The sequence below is a fragment of the Heptranchias perlo genome, chromosome 26, assembly GCF_035084215.1.
Source record: "Heptranchias perlo isolate sHepPer1 chromosome 26, sHepPer1.hap1, whole genome shotgun sequence".
NCBI classification, from domain to species: Eukaryota; Metazoa; Chordata; class Chondrichthyes; order Hexanchiformes; family Hexanchidae; genus Heptranchias; species Heptranchias perlo.
Window position 1 is genome coordinate 22,878,524 of NC_090350.1, and position 20,181 is coordinate 22,898,704.

The 20,181-nt window shown below is 40.7% G+C and overlaps 1 protein-coding gene and 1 long non-coding RNA gene across 3 annotated transcripts; one reads left to right on the forward strand and one right to left on the reverse strand.

The window, feature by feature from the left end:
• Positions 1 to 357: 357 nt before the first annotated feature.
• On the reverse strand, positions 358 to 14,863 carry LOC137342564 (uncharacterized). 2 transcript variants are annotated; one of them, XR_010967289.1, is made up of 5 exons: positions 14,676 to 14,863; positions 11,115 to 11,200; positions 5,162 to 5,265; positions 4,311 to 4,457; positions 358 to 480 (listed from the first exon to the last, which is right to left on the reverse strand). It is a non-coding gene; the product is annotated as an uncharacterized lncRNA (long non-coding RNA). The 2 variants fall into 2 exon arrangements; XR_010967290.1 differs by lacking the exons at positions 11,115 to 11,200; positions 14,676 to 14,863 and adding an exon at positions 5,816 to 6,394.
• LOC137342563 (palmitoyl-protein thioesterase 1-like) lies at positions 6,203 to 19,613 on the forward strand. Its single transcript, XM_068006525.1, has 9 exons — positions 6,203 to 6,371; positions 9,211 to 9,317; positions 10,489 to 10,616; positions 10,816 to 10,886; positions 12,123 to 12,225; positions 14,693 to 14,783; positions 15,194 to 15,292; positions 16,571 to 16,642; positions 19,209 to 19,613. The coding sequence occupies exons 1-9, from the start codon at positions 6,251 to 6,253 to the stop codon at positions 19,329 to 19,331; spliced, it is 915 nt and encodes a 304-aa protein (XP_067862626.1). The 5' UTR covers positions 6,203 to 6,250; the 3' UTR covers positions 19,332 to 19,613.
• The last annotated feature ends 568 nt before the right edge of the window (positions 19,614 to 20,181 follow it).

Consider the following 20,181-nt stretch of genomic DNA (forward strand, 5'->3'; position numbering starts at 1 on the left):
GTCTTTGCTGATTTTTAGGATATTGTTTTAAATTTCCTTTATTCTTTCTTGAAAATGGAAACTTCGGTCAGAGGTGCAGCTCCTTTGGTGCTATCTGGTTTCTTGTCCAAGCAGCCATCTCTTACTTATGAGCCTGGATAGTGAGCGTTGGTAGGTTATTCGATTGCTGGTAGCCACCGGTGAGCCTGATCATCCAGCAACCACAGTGGAGAGTTTCCAGCAGCAGTCACTTAAAAACACGAGCAGTAATGCTGGACAATTTTCCCCTTCTTTAGCTGACCTCAATGCATTTATTGGTGATAGCACTAACACTATTGGCTGGTTCAGTTGGGTCAACAGTCATGTACTTACCCAAGTTTGTGAATGTTTTCCGAACAGCAACGGTTGAGAAGATTCTTTGCTTCTTGAGGCAATCAACAAGTTGTCTGCCGAGGACCGCAGCCGGCCACCCAGGTATTGCAGTGCAGAGAGGAGGCCATTCTATAACAGGACACAAGTACAAGTTAAATGGCACAACAGTAAAAAAAAAAGTTATTACAGAACAATGAAACCCATATCAAAGTGTGAATGAAAGTGCTACAAAAAACAGTTGGAGACCAAAATTACATCATGAAACCTATGGAGTGCAAGCATACAGGTTCACACCAGTGATTGCCCACACAATGACTTCTCCATCTTGGCTAAGCTTTGTGGGGAGGTGGAGGAAGAGGTTGACAGCGTGATGTTTGACCAGGGAGGGCATCATAGCAGAGCCTGTTCTCACACATACCTTCCAGAGATCACTTAATAGTAATCAGGAGCAAAGATTTGAACTCCCTATCTCAGGAGCATTGAGGTTATTATAGTTCCCAACTGCTGCTGCAGTTGAAATCAGCCAACTCATCAAAAACAGGAATTGGTCTGGCACCTTCTCATCTATATAGCTTCATGTTATATCAGATAGTGACTTTTAAAAAAAAAGTTTGTTTGGTCAGTCTGGAGCTGCCATCTTTTGCCCATTTAATAGATGATAGGGGTAACACACGCCACTGCTGTGCATTATTGCGTCCAAGGAATCTGCGCACTCCAATTATGTTTTCATACAATCCACTTTGTGGATCATAGTAGTCATCACACTCTTTCAACACACAGGCATCTTATCAAATTCATGAAACCTATCTATAAAATTGCTTGTGGGTGGTCACACAATACAAGTTGAAGCTGGTCTTAAATGTATTGTTGGGACTATCAGATGGTCACTATAACTTGCTGGTGTCTTTAGATAATCCATTTGTACCACACGCCATTTCCAGACCAAAGGGTAAGCAGTTAACCTCCACCCAAAGCTCCTGACAATGCTTTTTTCAAATGGACATTATAAGATTCACAACAGTTGGCATTTACTTGCCTTCTGATTTTTTCCATCAATCGCTCTGTGGAAATGCTTCACCTTGATTTAGCAACTAACCTTCATGGTACTACTGAAACCGGCAATTTACTGAAAAGGAAATGGTAGGCACGAGCAGACTTTTTACCACTCTGTGACATAAAACTCGGTGCTCCAACCCAATTGAGCCAATTTTACATAATTTATCTAGTGAAGTTTAAAAAAGTGAAAGGACCCCATTCGGTTTTGATCAACAAGTAAATAAATCAAACCATAGATTGAGGCCAGATAAGTTCTCTGTAGCAACTTTCATGGCTCATTTGGCAAAGGCACTGAAGCATTTGTGAACCTTGTTCATGAATGTTGACAGGCTATCTGACTGTTGGAGGCATTACAGCTAAGCCTGATCCTGCCCTCAACTTACTTCCACACATGCGGACACTCAGAAGTCACTGGATAGCAATCAGAGCTCTGTCTATTTCTCTCTCCTAACCTAGGGACGCAAAGGACAATTGCAATACCACTGCCCCACTGAGACCACTCAGCTTACACAAGGCACTGAACCTAGACATTCCTGGCATGTGTTTTGTTACTTACTGTATAAATTGACAGCTATTGAGGAGCCACTCTGCAGGAGGCAGGATAGGAAGAAAGTGGAAAGAGGGATGAAATATAGCTCAGATTTAAGATGGCGCTCGTTGGAGTGGTGGTTGTGGTCTGAAACACGGCTGAAAGGAGGACTGGAGAGTCATGTGACCAAGCATATGAACAGGTCTGGCATCAGAAGTGTTAGCTGGCATAGAACTACAAGGGCTGGGTATAACCAGCCACACTGATTATCCTACTGCATCAGTTGAGGTTGTTAGACTTCAGGAATTACTGTATAGAATCTTATGCCTCATATGGCTGGTAAATACTTGATTTTAACCACAAAAAAAAATTGAATAAGTATGGAGTGGAGGGAAGAAAGGGAAGGAATTCAGGCAAACAGGCAGAAAGGGAAACACAGTCAAAATTAATTCTAGATACAAATGCTGCCTCCCAGTACTGCACCTCCAAAAGGCATACTGAACGTGAACACACGCAAAGAAAAGTTGACTTTAAGCTCTGAACATAGTTTATATCACTGGAAAAAGCTGTAAATAAAATCACTAGTTTTATGAGCTGTTGGTCATAATCAAACAGCCAGTAAACTGAAGTCATTTTTAAAGCTGCAGATGCTCTGATAAGAATTTCCACTTCAGTTTTAGAAGCCACAGACTAGCAAGACTGTGTGAAAGCAACACAGAGGAAGCAACTTTGTTTTTGGGGTTGGGGGGATGGGGGAGTTGGAAAGCTATTATCAGCCTTCCTAAAAGGGATTATGTATTTTAACCTGAAAAAAATTATCACTTCATACCAGCTGTAAACTATTTATACACAGCATCACTGCATCCTTGTGATAATAAATATGTTGGGGGCAAAGCTTCATTACCACAAATTCTTGTTTTACCAAATTGCTGTACTTGCAGTCTGTCCTAAAGCCTCGTAAGTACAGTGCTCAACCTGAACCAGGAGAACTGGAACACCTCTATTCCATCCACAAGAGTGACCTGAGCTCTTGGTGGCTCACCACTTTAACCCCCTTTGCATTCTGGCCCCATATCTTTGGATTTGTATGCTTCAGAAACAACATCTCCTCTTACTCTCTGCAGCCTTCTGGTTTGAACACATTTTTAGAACTTGTTTATAAATTGGAGAGCCAAGTGGTGAAGGATAGAAGACTAGAGCCTCGTCTTCAGTTACTTCCAAGCCTTTATTCACAGACCTACACATCACATTCACCCTAGATCAGCTCTCTTATAAATGGATACAAGAGAGTTCCCAATTGATACACACCACCTGAATACAATTAACAGTAATTGATATAAATCACATGGATACAATTAGCAGTTCGATCTTCCATTTTCTAATATTTCAGTTATAATTGCAGACCTGCATTTGGAGGCCTACACTCTCCAATTTACCCCCCCATTTCTCACCTGTTCCAAGGGTAGACCTCTCACTGTCTTAACTATTTTAACTTATTTTGTGTCTTCAACATCTGTCTATTGCCTGTTTCAGAATATCACATTTTTTTCTGACAATCTCCTACTTTTGGAACTTTGGATTTTACAATTCTAGCAATGTTATTTGTTTGTGTTTTGCTTCCTCCCTTTTATTTGATTCTATTTAGAATGAACTCGCATTTAGATAGCACCTTTCATGACCTCAGGACATCCCAAAGCACTTTACAGGCAGTACATTATTTTGAAATGTAATCATTGTTGTTATGCTTGTTCATCTCAATCTTCAGTTGTGAAGGATGTTGTTCAAAATGCTAATATCTTTCGCTCTACAAATGCTAACCTCCCTGATGGGTATTTCCAGCATTTTCTGTTTTTGAGTCAAATTAATATCTTCAGTCTAACTAATGTCTCTGGGCTTTCTGTATTGAACAGTTTGCTCCTTTAGTACTATTGCTCAGTTGCTTTAATTTTCAGTTCCTTTAATCAATTCTGAAAAAGTAGCTATTTGCTATGTAACATTTTTGGAATCAGAAAATATGTTAAGTTTCAATGAGGATTTTAGCAGTGAAATTCACTTGGGATACTGTGACGGGGCCTCTGCTTCGTATTCAGCGATAGCATCACAAGTACAGTACCAAATATGTTATGTTCCCTAAAGTTTTCAGTCACAGTCACAAAGCTAGCTGCCACTATAATTAATTACTTCATTGTTGAATCTTGGCCCTTCAATGTCTGGTGGACAATGAAGGTAGTGTATATAGCTAAGCCATCAAAGGGGCATTTTTTAAATTTTCACTGGTGTGAAATTGTTTTAGGGAAAGCAGGATAGATGTGCTTCAGAGCACTAATGCCACATAATGACCATTACTGCTATCACTAGGTAGTGGGTTATTTACCATTTTTGTATTTAGTTTGGTCGAGGAGTGGACTGTGTTCATCTGAGTCTTGTCTGCGCTGGTAGTCATCTTGTGAATTTTCAGTAGGCCATTGTTTCCTCTCCAGTTTGCAGAGAACAGGCTAAAATCTCTAACAGCATCCTTGTCCTGGAAGACAATCAACACTATCAATGCAATGCAATAGATCTTTAATTAAACACAAAATAAGTTGAAAATCTTTGAATATATTTCAACCTCAGCCCATTTAACTCTATTCCAACCCAAATCAAAAAGAATAGAGCAAAAACAAAACACTATTGTCCCTCCCCTCTCCCCCAAGTTAGCCTCTTACATCCATGTTATTCATACACTCAGCAGATCAGGAAGTAAGCTTAGATGCTGTGAATACTGCTCTTCAATCATTCCAAGTGCCACAGATGGGAAAGGTGATGGCAAAAGGTCATATAAAGCTGTAAGTTTATCAATACGGTCTACTCCGAATGATTCACACTTTTTTGCACTAAAATTTGAACAAATCAGTGTAAATAATGTGGGAATTTAGTCACCCCTCCAAGGCAGATTCAGTATTCCAATGCCTGAAACAGTCAGGTTGCACCTCTCCAAAGCACCATTATTGATTGGTCAGCTCATTAATGAGACAGAGAACTAGAAGTGTAGTTTATTGTTGAGATCTTTGCGCTCAGCTCCAAATAACCCCACAAGCCCATGTTCTAAAATGTAGGGTGACAAACTGCAGGAAGCTTACCAGTGATCTGTACTTCAGATTTTGATTTACCCATAGCTTTGAATCCCCTTTACAATTCTGATTTTCTCCTGCTCATTAAGCATCTCCATGCCAGTTGAAAGGATACCTGCATGTCGAACCATCAGTGGTGTTCTGCAGCCACAGGAACAGAAGAAATTTCCACACCATCCACTTCTTTGAGAAAGTATATTTCTGTTCACTCAAACTGATCTGCAAGAAAGCAGTCGTCCACATTTAAACTGAAAAAAGTGTGAAATCTACCACGATGACCCATTGCACTTAAAGTGTCTAAATATTTTGGCACGGAAATTGCGCTGAGCAGCGAATGGCCATCGCCTGCCGCTCATAAATAACTAACTCATCCACAAACTTTAAGTACAAGTTAACTTTCCCTGGCTTCTCTGAGCTATGAGAGTGGGGAAAGGATCGCTCTCTCCCTTCAACCAATCAGTTTGAAGCATCCTTGCCAAGCCTCGCAGTCAGAGCCAGGAAGTGTCAGTTAGATTAGTAAATTCACCATAAAATCAGTTAGAGAAGTGAAATAAAGAGCGGGTAAGGTTCAAAGACAGAGCTAAAAGAGACAAAGAATAAGTAAAAATAATAATTTTAATTTTTTTTTAAATGTCCACAACAATTAATTTCGGGAGGAATGAGACGCCACATTTTTAAGTTAATTTTCAGCGCCAGAGAGGTTATTTGGCAGTCATTAATATGTACCACACCGTTAGAAGTTAGTTTGTACCAAAAAAAACAGGCGTACCATTTTTATGGGGAGATTAGTTTGTTACCAGCTGGGGAATGCAGCAAGTTCACGCTGGTCCATTCATTCAGCTGGCGAGATCTCTAACACAAAGCTTTCAAAAGTGTAGGGCAAATGGTAGAGCAATTTCCACGTTTGACTGCACACGTGCGCTCTCTGGAACTTGCTTTTCCGTTTGCTCTCAAATAACGGCGAGCCCTGTTAGCCTCGCTGTTATTTCGTGAGCAATTTCTGGGTCATATGTATGTGGAAATTGCCTAATAGACAATTGTGGAGTACCTTAAAAATAACGTTACGGTTAAATAAAATTGTTCAACACCACAACTCCTCCCCCAGTTGAATAAAATGAATATTTCACTTCACAGCCCAAACAATCCACCGGCTCACTGTCCCGAGATCACATGACAACCACGCGGGTCATGTGACTTGTGTAAGATGGCGGCGCAGGGAGGAGGGTGGTTTGTGCTGCTCTTCTTCTTCGTCTTGGAAACCGTGTCATGGAAGACAGCCCGGAACAGCACGGAGCCACCGCCGGTGGTCATTTGGCACGGGATGGGTAAGAAGGAGACAAAAAAAAAATCAAATACATTATTTGTACAATCGAATATACTTTAGAAACGGAGTGAACTGGGAGCTGGCTGATCGTGGAAGCACAGCGACTGTTTCTACCGCTGTTCGGTTCATGGACAGAGACGCGATTCGTTGTTTGCATTAAATGTTTGGAAAAATTGCAATGTCAAAATGCACAAACAATTTTTCTGTTACAGATCTTATGTAAATCGCTGATTCAAAACACACGCAAAACACTACATTGCAATTATTTCGATGTTTGCTTTAGAAACATTCTCGATTTTATATGATAAACCTACTGCTTTACAGTTTTTGAAATAAAAGTATGTCTTAAATAAACTTTTATCAAAGGCATTATGTTACTTCAATCTGCCTCGTGGGATCAAGTCAGGCAAATCCTATTACATTATAATCACACGGTGAGGAGATATGGGACGAAATATAGAAGTGAAAGCGGACTTTGTTTAAGCAGCAGCAGGGCAATAAAAATCTAATCAATTTTTATTGAAAGTACACAAACTATTTTGCATAATAGCTTGGATGCATTGAATCGTAGAAAATTTACAGCACAGAAGGGGAGGGCATTTGGCCCATCATGTCCGCACCGGCCGAAAATGAGCCTAATCCCACTTTCCAGCACTTGGTCTGTAGCCTTGTAAACAATTTTACAACACCAAGTTATAGTCCAGCAATTTTATTTTAAATTCACAAGCTTTCGGAGGCTTCCTCCTTCCTCAGGTGAATGATGTTCACCTGAGGAAGGAGGAAGCCTCCGAAAGCTTGTGAATTTAAAATAAAATTGCTGGACTATAACTTGGTGTTGTAAAATTGTTTACAATTGTCAACCCCAGTCCATCACCGGCATCTCCACATCATGTAGCCTTGTAGGTTGTGACACTTCAGGTGCATATCCAAGTACTTTTTAAATGAGTTGAGGATTTCTGCCTCTACCACCCTTTCAGGCAGTGAGTTCTTGACCCCTACTGCACTCGGTGAAAAATTTTTTCCTAGCTCCCCTCTAATCCTTCTACCGATTATTTTAAATCTGTACCCCCTGGTTACTGACCTCTCTGCTAAGGGAAATAGGTCCTTCCTGTCCACTCTATCTAGTCCCATCATAATTTTGTACACCTCAATTAAATCACCCCTCAACCGCCTCTGTTCCAAAGAAAACAACCCCAGCCTATCCAATCTTTTCTCATAGCTAAAATTTTCCAGTCCTGGCAACATCCTCGTAAATCTCCTCTATATCCTCTCTAGTGCAATTACATCCTTCCTATAATGTGGTGACCAGAACTGTACACAGTACTCAAGCTGTAGCCTAACTAGAGTTTTAAACAACTCCAGCAAAACCTCCCTGCTCTTATACTCTATGCCTCGGCTAATAAAGGAAAGTATTCTATATGCCTTCTTATCTACCTGTCCTGCTACCTTCAGGGATCTGTGGACATGCACTCCAAGGTCATTTAATGTATGCCCTTGCCTTGATTGCCCTCCCCAAATGCATTACCTCACACTTCTCCGGATTGAATTCCATTTGCCACTTTTCTGCCCACCTGACCAGTCCATTGATATCTTCCCGCAGTCTACAGCTTTCCTCCTCACTATCAACCACACGGCCAATTTTTGTATCATCTGCAAACTTCTTAATCATGCCCCCTACATTTAAGTCCAAATCATTAATACATACCACAAAAAGCAAGGGACCTAGTACTGAGCCCTGTGGAACCCCACTGGAAACAGCCTTCCAGTCAGAAAAACACCCGTCGACCATTACCCTTTACTTCCTGCCACTGAGCCAATTTTGGATCCAACTTGCCACTTTCCCTTGGACCCCATGGGCTTATACTTTTTTGACCAATCTGCCATGTGGGACCTTGTCAAAAGCCTGGCTAAAATCCATGTAGATTACATCAAACGCGCTACCCTCATCGACCCGCCTTGTTACCTCCTCAAAAAATTCAATCAAGTTAGTCAGACACGACCTTCCTTTAACAAATCCATGCCGACTGTCCTTGATTACTCCATGCCTTTCTAAGTGACAGTTTATCCTATCCTTCAGAATTGAGTCCAATAATTTGCCCACCACCGATGTTAGACTGACTGGCCTGTAATTATTCAGTCTATCCCTCGCTCCCTTCATGAACAACGGTACAACGTTAGCAGTTCTCCAATCCTCCGGCACCACGCCTGTATCCAGTGAGGATTGGAAAATGATGGTCAGAGCCTCTGCTATTTCCTCCCTTGCTTCTTTCAACAGCCTGGGATACATTTCATCCAGCCCTGGTGATTTATCTACTTTCAAAGATGCTAGTCCCCTTAATACTTCCTCTCTCGCTATGTTTTTCCCATCCAATATTTCACATTCCTCCTCCTTAACTACAATGTCTGCAGCGTCCCTCTCATTTGCGAAGACAGATGCAAAGTATTCATTAAGAACCATACCAACGTCTTCCGCCTCCACACATAGGTTACCTTTTTGGTCTCCAATAGGCCCTACTCTTTCCTTAGTTATCCTCTTGCTCTTAATGTATTTATAAAACATCTTTGGGTTTTCCTTGATTTTACTTGCCAATATTTTTTCATCCCCATTTTATATGCAGCATTTATAACTTATGAAAGGAAACATTGCATAGCGTTTTACTTTTTTGACTTTATAAACATAACTCATCAAAATGCAGTTTTATCATTTGCATATGATTCTACCTCAACCAAGGTAGATACACTTCCTCAAACAACAAAACCCATTTGAAGCATTAATGTATTCAAATAGGTGATACTTCAGTCTTGTTCTGCTTTCAGTACAACTTATTGATTAATTTTAGGTGACAGCTGCTGTAACTCACTTATCATGGGATTTGTCAAATTGGTGGAAGAAGGAATCCCAGGAAGTTATGTTTTATCCTTGGAAATTGGAAACAATCTTTCTGAGGTATGTCTAAATGAGGAATGAAGAGCTTGAATGAATTCGACTAGTAACAATTGTGATGCAAAATTTTAAATGCTGTTGTTATAAAAAAATGTATTGCTCCTAGCAGCAGTATGGCAACTTTTTTTGTTGAATTACTCAAAACAAGTGATCTGGTGCTGTAGAGTTCATTACGGTAGCTCGGCTCTACAATTTGCTAGGGTGGTATACAAAAATATTAGAGTTTTCTAATTGGTTAAGAAGCTGAAAAATATATGTTGTACCAGAAGTTGTGGTTACCTGTTATATTGAGGAACTATTGCACTTTCTTCAGTAGGGTTCCTGCTCCCGATTCCTATCCAGTGATCCCTAGTGGAATTGTGTGGGTGGGATGTATGTTAGAGAAGATCAGGCTCAGCTGTGTTTCTCCCCCTTCCCATTGTGTAGTGTCATTAAATTCAGCCAGGTTCTTCATGAATGCCCATTTGAGCAAGGCACAGGAGAGTGCATGCACATAGGGAACCATGCTTCAGAAAGAAAAGCTGTAGGAAAAATAATTTTAATAAACCCTCTTTTAAATCCACATTTTATTTCCTGTTTCATGGTATCTCTAATGTGAGAGGGGAAAATTCAGATTAGTGTTGGATTTCTGTACCCCATAATTTTCTCCTCTCCTAAAGGTGCTGACTATTACCAGGATATGGTTCCTTGGGCACAGCAATCCTACGTACCTTGCCCAAGTGGCTATCACTTATGTGTGAATCTAGACGGTGTGTTGGCATGGTTTTGACTGGAGTGCATTATAGCAAAGTCTGATGCTTTCATCCATATTTGCATATTGTCTGACACAGGTTACTGGATGGCGATTAGGAGCAAGATCCTTGGACGATCGATTTCAACTGCCTGGTCTAAGTACACTGAAGCCATAGTACCCTGGCTGAGAATAACTAACAGTACAGACAGGGAAGTGGACCTGTGGTTCATTGCCATAGTTAATCCTGCTTTGACAAAGCCAGTGGTTTTTGCAAAACCCAGAAAATCAGACAAAGCATTAATTTCTGTGTGTTAATTATTCAATCACTAAATATCAAGTAAAATACTGATTTTCAAAAATAAGGAACTTGTGGTCTAGACTCATCTACTGTTAACGATACAATCACTCACAGATCTCTATACATTGGAAACTTTTTTTTAGGACGTTGAGAACAGTTACTTGATGAATGTAAATGACCAAGTAGAGCTGGTGTGTAATATATTGTCCAAGGACAAGAAGCTACAGAATGGATACAATGCGATGGGCTTCTCTCAAGGAGGCCAGTTTATGTAAGTGTGACCAAATGGGGCCTACAGTATGAAAGAACGTGCATTTGTATAGCACTTTTCACATCCTCAGGACATCCCAAAGCATTTAACAGCCAATGAAGTACTTTTTAAAAAATTGAGTCAAAAAAAGGGGCTTTTTATGGTTTTGCTGTTTATTTTGCATACAGATCTTTCTCACATGGTTTTCAATCCATTATAGGAGAGCTGTGGCACAGAGGTGTCCTTCTCCTGCAATGATAAATCTCATCACGTTTGGAGGCCAACATCAAGGTAATATTTACTAATTCAGTTTACTCCATTTAAGTGCATATTTGTTCAAATGTATAATTTTCAAAGGCTGAAACCCTTACATTATTGTAGTTGTATGACCAACCTATTGTATTAAAGTGAGTGGCTGCAACATTTCATAGGTATTGCCTCTGAAGGTGGCAGCCAAAGTCAAGTGACTAAGTACAATGGAGCTCCAATAACATTACGCAACAGCCTCACTGTACTTACACTGAAGTCCCTCGTCCTGTTAGAGCAAATCATTGCTTCTCAACCTTTTTAAAATTTCAGCTGAAACTGCCTTCTCCATTACTACCCTGTAATGAAGTTGAAAGTTAGCACAGGGAATAAAGAAATATTCACAGAAAGTTTCACTTCTCAGTTACAAGATAAGATGTTGACATGCATTCAAATATCAGCCTGATACCACCAACCAGCGACTGAACTGCCTGAAGCAGCCTTCATGAAAAATTGGTGCCACTCTGCATCAGCGTCCATTAAGATCAGGTGTCACATCGAAGCATCATGTCTTGTAATCAAGCGCGTACCTGCCCCCATTCAGCTATAAAAATTATCTCTGGCCTCCCCCATTGCTTCTGACCATTATATTCAGCTATTGGCATCCTTGTCCCCTCCCCCACTGACCACTAAAATACAAAATGTGACCCTTCCCACTCCACTGAACATTGAAGTTGGCCCTGGAATACTCTTTTTCTCCGAGACCATGAAATGCAGGCAGCATTTTGAAGCAGCCTCTGATGAAATTGGATACGTCACCCAAAACCTCCAATGCAGCACTAAGTATTGCTACCCAACCCATCTCTTTCCCTCCCTCCGCACACCCAGCATTGAGCAGTAAAATCTGCCCACCTCCCCCCCACTTAGAGGAAAATACAAGCCCATTTTCCTGCCTTTCCCCTACTGAGGTACTTTCCTTATCGTGGCTAATTCCTATCCTCCCCCACCTCTTCCCTCCCCATATCGGCTACTTTTTAATGTGGACTGCAAAGTTTAAAAAAACTATTCCAAAACTAGTTTAACTATTAAATATTTATTATGTGCTAGTGTACAAGGTGACTTGGGGACAGACCTCTGAATAAACTACAGTATGAATACACCAGTATGTTGTGCCCTGCAGACTTCCCCTTGAATCAAGGTTATTTTTAATATGGAAAGAAAAATAATCATTTCAGATCTTCCCTTCAGACTAAGGTCTGATTCTGTTTTTCTCCCCACTAGGAGTGTACGGTTTACCCCGCTGTCCTGGAGAGAGTTCCGACATCTGCAACTGGATAAGAAAAATGCTGAACTTGGGTGCTTACACTAATCCAATTCAAGAGCAGTAAGTATATCAGTATTAAGAGTTTTTAAGATAGTACGGTTGGTCTAGTGTCATTCATTCGCACAGTCAATAATTATGTGAATCGTGTGTCTGATGATTATTTCACAGCGAACTAAGAAACAATCAGTAAATAGCTCTAGTACTGAGAAAGCAAATAGGCTGCTTAATGCCATGTGTCCATTTTCAGTTATGAAGATGAAACAGTAAAAACCGCACTCTGAACAACTAGCAAGAGGTACAATTAAAGTGAATTTGCATAACTACAGTTGTCCCTCTTTTGCCATCTTATTAAAATTCATTGGTTAACAGTACAAAACAGATTTCAGGAAGGAAAATAGTGCTTGACAAACCTGATAAAAGTTCTTTAAGGAGGTGACGGATGTGGTGGATGGGGGAAATGCAGTGGATGTGTACATGTTCTCAGAAAGCCTTTGACAAAGTACCCCGCAGAAGCCAATTGGAGAAGATTCAGGGGGGGGGCGTGCAGAGGGGAGGAAATTTGATTTAAAAACTGGTTACAAAGGAGGAAAGAGAGTAGGAGTTAAGGACAGTTTCTCAGAGTGGTTGGTAGTTGGTAGGGGTGTCCCACAGGGTTCTGTTCTGGAACCGCTTCTGTTCACTATGTATATCAATGATGGGGCAAGAGGGAGTGTAGTCCAAACTTGAAGATACTAAAATAAATAGGAGGCATATTAAATAAATGAGGAGCAAAGGAAACTGCAGGTGGCTGATAGAATTTAATGTCAGTAAAGGTGGACTTGCTTTAAAAAAAGTAATAATTATAGCTTGAATGGGAAAAAGCTGGTAAGGTTGGAGAAGAGGAATTTGGGGGTTCAGGTTCCAAAGACAAAGCCATCAAAAAAGCTAACAGAATACTGGGTTTTATGGCAAGAGGAATAATATATAAAAGTGGAGAAGTATTGATGAATCTAATAGAAAACCCTAGTAAGAATACTCTACTCAGTTCTGGGCTCCACCCCACAGGAAGGATGTTAAGATACATAGAGGGTACAGTGCAGATTCATGAGGACATTGCCTAGTATGAGGAACTATAAATATGAAAACAGACTTGAAAAATTGACGTTTTTGTTAGAACAGCAGAGAATACGGAGTGGTTTGACAGAGGTGTTGGAAATTATGAATGAAACGAACAGAGTAGATAGAAACTTTGCAATGATGGATGAGTCCAGAATGAGGGGGCATAGATATAAGATAAAATATAAGAAATTTAGGACAGAGAGCGAGAAACTTGTTTACACAAGAGCATTGTGAGGCTGTGGAATGCATTACCTGAGTTAGTGATCAAAGCAAGTCAACACATACAAATAGGTTAGATAGGTGGACGCAGAAAAAGGGAATAAAGCGATATGGGGACAGGGCGGTAAGGTGGGATTAGGAATACTCCTTGCGTAAATAAACACCAACACAGACTGGCTGGGCCAAACGGCCTGTTTTAGTGTTGTAATTTCAATGTAAAAAATTTAACTTTTTTTAATGTTTGAGAAGTAATGAATAAAAACTACATTGAAATTAACTTTGTGGAGATGTTCCAACTTTCTTAAACAAACAAATGGCCTACATTCATGTTCATTTCAGTTTTTGTTCAGGACTTCCTAAAGTAAATCCCCATATGCAATGCATGACCACATTTTATGAAATAAATGAAGAGGGACGGGGGTGGGGGAGGGGAGGAAATTACCCAGGTCAGCAAAGGGAGACACGAGTGACTCAATAATGTCACTTCACAGATGGTATCCTCTTGCTTAAATTCTTATTAGTTTAACTCCTTGCATCACAAATCATTTGCAGTCACAACAGCAGAATTTTGAAGAGAATCATTTAATTTTAAGGCATATTCTCTGCACAGGAATTTGCCATGAACTTTGTAAATTCAATCATCAGATTTGGTCATTTAGAATGTATACATTAAAAAATGCCAAACATGGCTCATTAATTTAATGTCTGTAGTTATTGAAATGTATCAATGGCTGGAGAATTATATTGCTCTTGGTGTTAATTAGTTTATGATTTTAGTGCTATGGAGTACTTCTCCACTTTTATATATTATTCCTCTTGCAATTGATTGAGGAGACAAACTTTTTTCACTTGGGTGCTCTCAAAAGGTCCTTGAACATTTTGTAAGCACTTTAGCCATCACTCCCATTTTAACTCGCTTCAGACTGCTTTCCACCCTGTCCACAGCACCTTGTCACTCTCAACTTCTGTAACCACTAATGCAGCACATTATCCCTCTTTGAGCTCCCTCCGCAGTCAACATAGTTGATTATTGCATCCTAGCTCCTCTGTTTCACCTATGAGGTCCACCTGCATGGTACCAACCTCACATGTTTCCACCCCTACTTGTCCCAAAGTAACCATAAAGGGTTTGGTGAATATGAAACTAGTAATTTTTGTAATTGTTTAAGACTCAATTAGGTCCGTTTACTTACAATTGCTTTCCTGTTAGTTTGGTGCAGGCAGAGTACTGGCATGATCCCTTGAATGAAGAGCTGTACAGGAACAAAAGCGTTTTCTTAGCAGACATTAATCAAGAAAGGGTATGTACTCAATGTTGCTTAGTGAAATAAACTTTACTGACTAGATGAATTTTTTTCCCCCAATATGGTAACTTGTATGGGAAATTGTAGGCTGTGAACTGCATCCATTAAATGTCAGCACAGCATTCGGAATCCAACAGGCTGTGCCACCGTCACCCCAATCATCGTATCCTTTCAGAAGTGTAATTTTGCCTTCATTTTTGTCTTTCACTGCATTCCTATATCTGCGTCCCTGGTTGCCACTTTTGCTGTTCATCATTTTAATGGAATTGTTTTGCCAGAGTCTTAATGTACCAGCTGAGTCTCAACATGTGCAGAAATAAATAGAAATCAAATGATATTTAAGCCTGGGTTTTAAGTGCTGTATTTGAGTGGAAATCAAACAATTACTGTCACTAATTTTGTTACAGGGCATCAATGAAAGCTATAAAGAGAATCTGATGAAATTGAAAAAGTTTGTAATGGTGAAATTCTTGAAGGATTCCGTGGTTGACCCAGTTGATTCAGAGGTGAGGATGGAAACTCTTGACTCTTCACCTAACTTATTATAATTGCTGCTACAATTATGGTTGCAGTTGTATCTAGAATTTTAATTCTGTAAATGACAGTCATTAAGACACTTTTTAATTTCAATTATTTTTGTATCAATTTGTTTCCACATTTTTATTATAACTGCTTGTGGGAAGTTACCAAATCTATAATGAGGAAGCTATCAAATCTATAACATAAGGAAACCAAATTGACTCAAATAGACAGATACTGGCATCCATGCATTCAGCTGTTTATCCCCCAAGCTCTGGATATCTCTCCCTAAACCCCTCTATCTCTCCTTCCTCCGTTATGGCTTTTCTTAAAACCCACCTCTTCAACCAAGCTTTTGGTCACTTCTCCTTGGACTTCACATTCATTTTATCCCTTACACCTCTGCGAAGTGCCTTGGGACTTTTTTTCTATGTTAAGGCGCCATATAAATGCAAATTGATGTTCTAATTCCGTGTGCCCACCCTGCTCCCATATCCGTTTATCCCCATTGACTTCTGTTGAGTATGGTACTCTGCTTAAGTGAGGGAACGAGGGGTAAATGAGGTCTCTTTCGGTTTAAAGTGGCTGTATGATGTCACAGCTGGGAATGGAAATTTCAAAGCAAGTCAATCCTCCATGGCAGGCTTGGTAATCCGATACACAAGTCAGGCAGCTCTGCAATGCTTCTAAACACTATTGATGATTGACCAACCAGCCGGCTTGGATTACTGAAGGAACCTGAAGGGTGGATGCATCACTGGGGGTGGGATGCTTTCAGATAACCCAGGAGGCCAAAGCTGTAATGGGTTAGGTAGTCCTAGTTTAACAAGCAAGGGAAGCTTACCCATGATCAATTAGCTGAAACCCTAACACACAGCTGGGTTCCTCTTAGCCTGGGCTCTGCTAACGTGCACATAAACTCTATGGGCATAAGTGGGATATGTCCCAACAAGATTGTTTGCATCTCAGTCTGACAAACAAAAATCCTACAGAGGATTTATCAGTAACTTGAATTGGAAGCCCAAATATGGTGATGCATTTCCATGTGAACCAGACAAAAAAAATTGCCAAACATGTAATTGTCATCCATTTAGAAAAATGTAATGATCTGCTTTTCTCAAAGTAGAGCTGAACAGTTTTAGAATCATACCATTTCAAAACCCAAGCCATGACACAAGCAGTGCAGTAACAACAGTGCCTCCTTAATAAGTAGTTCCATTTTAACAAACCCAACACTAAATTATCACTCTTCATCTCTGTTCCAGTGGTTTGGTTTCTACAAAATTGGCCAGGCGAAGGACACTTACAGCTTGCAGGAGAGTGCTCTTTATCAAGAGGTAAGATTTATTATGATGTTACTTACATGCTTTGTCTCTTCTATGTTGTAGCAAGGCACTTCCCTTGGGGAACTGGATGATATAATGGGTTAACACGCTGTTCCTTTTCTGCAACCTGTGTTTGAATCTCTGACTGTAAAAACCCCATGTGAAATGAGTCTAGGCAGTCTCAAACCAGTTCCAAAAAGACCCACCACAAAGCAAGTTACAGTAAGATAAAAAGGGGGCTATCCAAATGAAATGGAACTGTAGATCAGCAATGGGAAAGAAACAGGAAATGGAAAGGTTACAAATCAGATTTGTACCTGTAAGAGGAAAAAAAGGAATGTATTAAAGACAGAGGTACCATGGATAAATGGGGAGATTAGATCAAATTTGAAACTTAAAAAACAGCATTTAGCACCTACAAAACAGATAATTAAAAAGCTATCACAAATATAAATAAAGGAATGCTGCAAAAAAGATCAGAAAAGCTAAGAGGCAGTATGAAAGAAAGTTAGCAAAAAATCCAAGGACAATAAAGTTTTCTTGTAATAAGAGTCAGGGTTGGGCTTCTAAGTTGAAGGCAGCAAGTTTTCAGTGGAGAGTGAGGGAATGACAGGAATTTTCTCTGAATGGAAAGGTGTGGTGAGTGGTGTTACACAGTGGTCGGTGTTGGGCTGCTTTTATTTACAATATAAACAAGTGATCTGGACCTGGCAATTAAGGGAATAACATCAAAATTTGCCGATGACACTAAATTGGGGAGTCGTGATTAAGGTTGTGAAAGAATTCCAGAATGTCATTAGTGAGTTAGCAGGATGGGCAAATCTAGTTTAAAGTTAAAAAAATGAAGTAATAAATTTTGAAACAGGGAAAGGGAAATCCACCCTAAATGGTAAGATTTTAAATGGAGTACTGGAACTTAGGGACCTTGGTGTGTATTTACACTAGTCAAAAAAAAGAGCCAGTCCAAGTAACAAAGAGGCAAAATGAACCCTTGGTTTTGTAACTAGAAGCATAGAATACAAAAAGCAAGGAGGTAATCTTAAACTTATACAAAACCTTTAGCCACAGTTAGAATATTATGTACAGTTTTGGGAACATTATAAGGAAAGATATATCAGATTCACTATGATACTAGGGTGAGGAGTTAGTTATTTAGAAAGAACTAAATTAGGGCTTTTTTCAGTAGAGCTGAGAAGGTTTAATGGGTGACCTGATATCAACAAGATTATGGTGAGGTAAATAGCAATAGTCATTTCCATTGGCCACTGAGACAGTCCCTTAAAGTCAACATGGATTTCTGAAAGGGAAATCATGTTTGACAAACGTACTGGAGTTTTTTTGAGGATGTAACTGGGAGAATAGATAGGGGAGAACCAGTGGATGTGGTTTATTTGGATTTTCAGTAGGCCTTTGATTAAGTCCCACACAACAGGGTAGTGTGCAAAATTAAAGCACATGGGATTGGGGTAATATACTGGCATGGATTGAAAATTTGTTAACAGACAGGAAACAGACGGAATAAATGGGTCTTTTTCACAATATATATCAATGATTTGGATGCAGGGTCGGACATTTAGGACTGAGATGAGGAGAAATTGCTTCACTCAGAGGGTGGTGAACCTGTGGAATTCTCTACCACAGAAGGCTGTGGAGGCCAAGTCACTGAATATATTTAAGGAGGAGCTAGATAGATTTCTAAACACAAAAGGCATCAAATGGTATGGGGCGAGCACGGGAATATGGTATTAAGATAGAGGATCAGCCATGATCATATTGAATGGCGGAGCAGGTTCGAAGGGCCGACTCCTGCTCCTATTTTCTATGTTTCTATCTATGAGGGTGCAAATTCTGATGGAGACCAGTGTACCAGGTCACCTTGGTTTTAAATGAACATCTTTACCACACAATATTAGAAGTAGTAGGTTAGTCTTGTAAAAGCCATACGGACATACTGAGGTACCAGATTTAAGTTTTGAATTTAATTCTTACCTTTTGGAAAACATTTTGATGTTTCATCTCAGTCCTAAATGTCCTACCCTGCATCCTGAGACCGTGACCCCTGGTTCTGGACCCCCCAGCCAGGGGAAACATCCTCCCTGCATGCAGTCTGTCCAGCCCTGTCAGAATTTTATATGTTTCAAAGCCATACGGACATACTGAGGTACCAGATTTAAGTTTTGAATTTAATTCTTACCTTTTGGAAAACATTTTGATTGCAACATGTGAGAGCTTCTCTGTGATGGAGTTTTGCCACCAATAGTTCAATTCTTAGCCTGTACTGAATTTCCTGATCTCAGCTGAAGTAGTGTTGTGGTGGCATGGGTTCCTGCTTATAATCACCATTATGCAAATCCCGCTGGAAGTGCAGATTGTGCAAGGACAGGATTTGGCTTGGCTGGAATAGGACATGCCAGTCCCTGTTCAGACTCAGACATGAATAATGGCCAGATGAGTAAGGTACTAGGAGGATGACCAGTGCCCACATACCTCTACTGGCAGGAGTCCCATTTTTTTTTCCAGGAAGGGAGAGGTTTGATGGAAAACTCAGCGAGAAAATTAACATTTGTTTTGCTCATAGGATCGATTGGGGTTGAAGGCGATGGACAAGGCGAGCAAACTGGAATTTCTATCTGTGGATGGGGACCACCTTCAGTTCTCAAAAGAATGGTTCAACGCCAACATAGTTCCTTACCTGAAGTGACCCTTTTACTGAGCCAGTAGCTGTTGACTAATTGATTCACCCCAACATTAACACAACTAACATTATGGGCATGATTTTGACTCCGAGCCAGGAAGGAGGCGGGGGGGTCAAATTGCGGACAGGAAACCCGGAAGTTCTGGTTTTTATTTTAAATTTTTTTTGTCGGTTTGCTGTCTGACTGTCCAGCCTCATTGACATGCTGGTCTCAGTCGGACGGGAGAGCAGCCAGGAAGAGGACATGTTCAGATCAGTCTTTGTTTCTATGATGAGCATGGGGTGGGGGGCATAGGTTGGCACGGGGGTAGTCAGTCATGGGGGGAGGGATCAGGGGTCAGTCACGGGGTGGGGGGGAGGAGATCAGGGGTCAGTCACAGGTTAGGGGGGGCTGTCAGGATTGGGGGTTCTCTATCGTTGGGGGAGGGGATCAGGGTTGAGGGTCCACGCTTTTGGGGGGGGGGCTGCGATCATTGTGGGGTGACTACAGGTAGGTTTGTTGGGCCTGGGGGAAGCACTCCTGCTCCGCCCAGCCCACAAGCTATGCCAGAGAGGCACCTACCTGTTAGTCTCGGGCCTTCTTTCATGAGGCGTAAAAGAGAAGGCCCGGGAATCCTGGCCCCCCCGGGATTGAAATTGGAAACTGTGGGAAAATGGAGGCCTAACCCGCCTCCTGAGAGCAGTTTGGTTGCCCACCCCTCGTCCTGCCCCGATGAAAACTGGAAATGGGCGGGTTGGGGGTGGGTCTGAAATGGTTACAATTTTGAATGCCCTCCTGCCCCCAACCCACCTGTTTTTCACTGTTAAAATTGTGCTCCATGTAATGTTAAGTTTTGTAAAACACTGGCCCATTATT